The 5,927-nt window shown below is 43.5% G+C and overlaps 1 protein-coding gene across 1 annotated transcript in view; it reads right to left on the reverse strand.

The window, feature by feature from the left end:
- EPX (eosinophil peroxidase) overlaps positions 1-219 on the reverse strand; it is a 13,443-nt gene extending 13,224 nt beyond the window's left edge. Inside the window, exon 1 of the mRNA XM_069067401.1 lies at positions 74-219. Within this exon, the coding sequence (XP_068923502.1) occupies positions 74-219 (146 nt within the window). The remainder of the gene's footprint in view (positions 1-73) is intronic.
- Between the last annotated feature and the right edge of the window lie 5,708 nt (positions 220-5,927).

Raw genomic sequence — 5,927 nt, forward strand, 5'->3', positions numbered from 1 at the left:
TGCTGGGGTTTAGACTCTGATCTTGACTTGGGGCCCCGTCTCCCTTTCTTCCTCAAGACAATGTGACACACACTAGGAAAACTCCTCAGACCCTCCTTTATCCCCCTCCCAGCCCCTTCTGCTGTCCAAGTGAGTATTACCGGTAGAGGCAGTGCCCTTTGAGGCCTGGGGCAGAGTCAGCAATGCCAGAAGCCCCATGAGGGGCAGAAGGAGCTTCATGTCTGAAAAAGACACCCCCATTCTAGGATCAGAGGCCTCATTTAAGGATATCGAATTATAAGCAAGGGCCCATAGAATCTAAAGCTGGAAGGGCCCTTAGAAATCACCTATTTTACAAATAAGTAGGTTTGTAGGCCTTGAGAGCTTAAGATCACAGAGCAGAGCTGGGACTAACCCGAGGCTGAGAATTCCAAATGCAGTCCTCCTGTCTCCCCCACCCCACCCCATGACTGCTTCTCCCCTTACCCAGACCCTTGTGGGTTCCCTTTGAGAGCCAGGAGCTACTTCCACTCTGCAGAGTTACAAAACAAGAAAAACTGTTCCCAAGAGACTAAAACATCTACAAAATGATTGTTGTGATGAACCCTTAGGATATTTCTCCTAACTATAAATAGCAAAATTAAAAACAAAACAAGAATGAAAAGGCAAATGATTCACCCAAGTTCTCTTAGATCATTGGTTACTTTTACATGATTGCATGTTATTACATATTATATTACAATGTGACATTATATTACTTTTATATGATTATATATGATTATGTATTATATTACTTATTACATATATTGTTTTACATGATTATACTATTACCTATTATATTAATTTTACATAATTATATACTATTGCCTTAGTAATAATAAATAGTAATGGGACAGCTAGGTGGTACAGTGGAGATAGAGTGCTAAGTCTGGAGTCAAGAAGACTTGAGTTCAAATCCTGCCTCATTTACTAACTGTGTGACCCTGGGCAAGTCACTTGACCCTGTTTGCCTCAGTTTCCTCATCGAAAAAATGAGCTGGAGAAGGAAATGGCAAACCACTCCAGCATTTTTGCCAAGAAAACCCCAAATGGGGTCACAGAGAGTCAGACACAACTCAACAACAATAATACAATACTTTGTAATTATAATATACTTTAAGGTTTATAAAACACATCATACACATTATCTCATTTGCTATTACTGCCACCTGTGACACAGAGTGCAAATTTTATTATCACCACTTAACAGATGAACAAACCAAGGCTTATTGAGATAAAATTATCTCACTAGCTAGGGTCAAACGACTAGTCAAAAGAGCAAGCACTCACACCCAGAGCCAACTGGGCTCTTACCAATGTGTCAAGGGCCCTGCTGGGAGATCTGTCACTCACCTCACTCCCAGAGAGGACGTCCCCTCCACCCTCCTGTCCTAACCCCAAATTCCCTTCCAAAAACTGAGGTTCCCATAACTCACCATCCATCTGCTCCTTCTTGAGGGGTCCTCTTGGCAGGGATTTTAAAGTCCTCTAGGTTGGGGGAAGGGGAGGAGATTCTGGGTGGGGTCTAAGGCAGCCCCTCCTTTTGAGGTGGAGCTCTGGGCCTTCCCTTTCTCATGGTTTCACTGGGATTGTTGTCTGGCCCCATCCGCCTGTTCTCAGGCCCACTAAGATCACAGGATCATATAGTTAGAGCTGGAAGGGTCCTTAGAGCTCATCTAAGGCCCCCCTAACCTCCTTTTTACAGTAGTGGATGCTGAAGCACAAAGATATTTAAGTGACTTACCCGAGATCACCCAAGTAATTTATAGAGCTGAATTTGGAATCCAGGTTCTCTGATATCATATCCAATTCTTCCTCCATTACATTTCCCAGTCCTATTGATGATGCCTCCACTTACCTCCCTCCTCTGCCTTTCCCCCCAACTCAGGCCATGAACCCCTATGCCTATTTCTCACTCAGCTCTCTCTCAGGCTACCTGTAACAGCTGGAGGAAGTCAGCTCTTGAGGATACAAAGTCTGGGGAGCTGGGCAATGGAATTGTGGGGAGGAGGGGAACTTGGCCTCTACCCTCTCCTCCCCCTTGAACATATGTTTCTGCTTCATTTTACATGGTGACCTGGATAGTATTCCTGACACCAGAGCTAAACTTAAGGAGGGGCCACTGAAGCTTTGACCCAGGGCCCTGACATACATGAGATTTTTCCTTGAGGTGTAGGTAGATTCCAGTGGGTTCATTCTGAGATGAGGAACAGGTGAGAGCAAGATCAGCTAGTGGTGAACTGATGCAGCTTCTCCAACCAGGGTATGATGCTGGCCAGAGGGACAGCTGAGCTCCTGGGGGACCCAGGGACAAGAAACAGGCTGGCAAGCAGCACAGTGAGCACGGTCCCCCAAAAGAGAAAGTGTCCTGGACCCTCCAAGGACAGGGAGAGAAGAGATAAGAATGCCTGAGATGGCTAAGAAAGAATCCCCTGGATCACAATCTATTCCTCCACAGCCCCCTCAAACTGATTTGCCCTAGGTGCCAGCTTTACCTGCCACTCCCTTTCCAAAAAATACCCCCACATTCTACCAGCCTTCTCAGCCTCTCTCTTGAAATACCCACTTCTGCAACCCACTTTCATAAGAAACGTACAACTGGGTAGAGCATAACCCTAATCTTATCTTCTTATCTCTAGCCCTCAGGCCCTTCTTTCTGGAAAAGAGGTCCTGGAATTGGGGAGGGGGGGTAGGGAGTAACCTGTTAGCCCCCCATACAGAAACTAGAAAACTGACTGATGAGGTCTGACACCACTAACCCACTGTCCAGACAACTAAGGGTACCAGACAGCCCCAAAGGGAAGAAGGCCAGAAAATGGTAGGACTAGACCCTTTGACTGAATTCAAACTTCACAGAACAAATCCCCTTAATAAAAGGATTTGTTCTGTAAAATTTGGACACAGTCAAAAGGCCACACCTGAGGACCTAGAGGGCCATATGTGACCTCGAGGCTGCAGGTTCCCCACTCATGCGAGTCTGGGTCATTCCAAGATTCCCAAAGAAGTTCCTAAGACCCAAGAGCTGATCAGGAAATGGGGAGAGAGTTTAAAATCTTCATGCTGAGATCATTTCAAACCTTTATGCAGAGATCAAGACAGACCAAGGGAGATGTAAAAAGTTTGTTGTGAGAAAGGTTATGATGTTGTGGAAAGAGCATTAGATTGAGGGCAGGGACTGTCTTTTCCTCTTTTTGTATCCCCGGTTCTTAGAATGGTGTTTGATACACAGTAGATACTTATTAATATTTATTGCTTGATTAGACATTGACTCTGGAGTTGGAGGACCTGGGTTCAAATCCTGATTCTGATGTCTATTGACTGGGTGATTGTGGGCAAGCCATTTAACTCCCTGGGCCTTAGTTTCTTTGTTAAATGAATACATGGCCTCTAAATCTCCCTTTTAGCTCTAGACCTCTTGTGGAGAAGGGAAGGGGAAGGGGGAGGGGAGAGTATTTATTAGGTAGATGCTACATGCCACGCACTGTGCTAAGCCCTTTACAAATATTATCTCATTTGATCCTCAAAATACCTCATTTGACAAATGACATACCTGAAGCAGGCAGAGATTGTGATTTGCCCAGATTCACAGTTAGCAAATGTCTGAGGCAGGATATGAACCCAGAACTTCCTGAACCCAGATCTAGAGCTTTATCCACTAAGAAACTTCTTAAAGGGTTTGCCTTTCAATAGTCAATGATCCTCCTCTTTGGGCCATGTCATGTTAGTGCATATGTAACAGGGGTTATACATCTATACACCATCTGAAAACCAATTGGCTCCATGTTTCAGTCATCCCTGCCCATAAACCTGATGCCCCCAAATTATGGAGACTGGTCCAGTGCAGAAATAATGTGGACACATAAGGAATTAATGTACAAGTGGTTCAAGGGAACTCCCAAGTGGTTCAGGTTGGAAAGGGAGGAGTGATGACCTGAAGAGCTTTTCCCTAAGTTTGACCTGACCTTGACCACACTTCATTACTGCATTATTGAGGACCTTATAAAACCTATCCAATGAGCCATCCAGGAAGCAGCATCAGGAGCAGATTCTTGAGCTCCTCCCTCCAACACACTGATCAGGACATTGAACTTGCTGAAGTCTGTTAGTGGGAATATAGATGGAGGATGCTCAGAATGAGTTGGAAAACACGGGGACATTTGTTAGTTACCACATTGGAAATATTTGCCCATTCCCAATGGGAGTGGCTTACAGGGGAACTGAACCTATGGACCTGAAATGGATCTATTAACTCTGGGGTTTGGGGTGTTCATTTAGCTTGGTAAATGGTACCTAATTCTCAGAGGAACTGTGAATGTATAGCCTTAGCAGCAACCTCTCTCTCTCTCTCCCTATCTATCTATCTACCTATCTATCTATCTATCTATCTATCTATCTATCTATCTATCTATCTATCTATCTATCTATCCATCTATCTATCTATCCATCCATCCACCCATCCATCCATCTATCCATCCATCCATCTATCCATCTATCATCTATCTATCTATCTATCCATCCACCCATCCATCCATCCATCCATCCATCCATCCATCCATCTATCCATCTATCTATCTGTCTGTCTGTCTGTCTATCTATCTACATTTTAGTTTATTCCTTTTATGTTATTTCTTTGGTCATGAGGACAGAAACTGTAAATAATCAAGCCATGTTTCTGTGATCAATCCTGTTTTTTCCCTGCTTGAGGGATGAAAGTCTATTGAAATATAGTATCAAGGCAACAGGATGGAGTTTTCTTCATGGTTGGGGCTTAAACTGAGTTTAATTGGATAAAATGATATACATTAAAGCCCTGTACTAATCATTGCTGCTCACCAAAAGGACAGAGCTGAGAGACTGAGATGACAGTTGTCTGAGAAGCAAAAGGGTCTGGGAGTTTTCTCTGGATGTTCAAGCAGTGGTGGGTGGAACTCTGTGTTTCCTGGATAAGTGTAAAACTGCCAAAAATTTATTTTTCATTGTTTAATAAGACCAAGTTAGTTACTAGCAACACTCCCAGGTGGGTTAAGCATGCATTGGCTCAGACTATGAGATATAACATTTAAATGTACAACTCAGGGTCAGGAAGCAAGCCATCAATGATGAAAACTATTTTTAAGGACATGTGACCCATTTGTGCAGAAGTTTTTTGGTTTCATATAATCAAAGTTCTAGGTGTTTATACATTTTGGTTTCCCTTCTTATCCTAGATTTATTAATTTTGTTCCTGTAGAAACTGTTCAATTTCACGTGATCAAAGTTATAGTCACATGATCCATTTGTTATCTGGAGAGGAAGTCTTTGATACCTGGAACATAACACAACTGCAAAGATGTAACAAGACCAATGTAGGGAAACATAAGCAACTACCAGAAAGCCTGAAGGGACCTGCTCTTGACCTTGTATGTGCATTGAAAATGTGGCACTAGAAGGTCACAGCAGTGAAATGCTTTTGTCTACTGACTAGCCAGTAGTCTTGGGAATGCCAAGGATACCTATATGAGCTTCTGATCTGTTTCCAAATAAGAGAAAGAGAGAGCCAGGTAGGGTGGTGTTTGCCTGTAATCCTTACTACTAGTGGAGATTGAGGCTAGTGATTCCCTTGAGTTTGGGAGTTCTGAGCTCCAATCTGACTCAGGCTGATTGGGTGTCTGCACTGGCTTCATTTATGTGGTGAACTCCTAGGAGTGGAGGACCTTCGAGGCAGCCTAAGGAATGAGCCTGAGTCAGAAAATGGATCAAGTTAAAGCTTCCATATCAAGCAAGATAAGGAGACCTAGTCTCAAAAGAGACACAGAGAGACAGACAGAGACAGAAAGAGAAAGAGAGACAGAGAATTTATACACTCTACTAAGCCCTCACTAAACCAGGCACTGTGCTAAGAGCTGGGCAGACAAATAGAAACAAGCAAT

The sequence above is a fragment of the Petaurus breviceps genome, unplaced genomic scaffold (assembly GCF_028583685.1).
Source record: "Petaurus breviceps papuanus isolate PSGF00001 unplaced genomic scaffold, PetGlider_PUasm1.0 90750, whole genome shotgun sequence".
In the NCBI taxonomy this organism is placed as follows: Eukaryota; Metazoa; Chordata; class Mammalia; order Diprotodontia; family Petauridae; genus Petaurus; species Petaurus breviceps.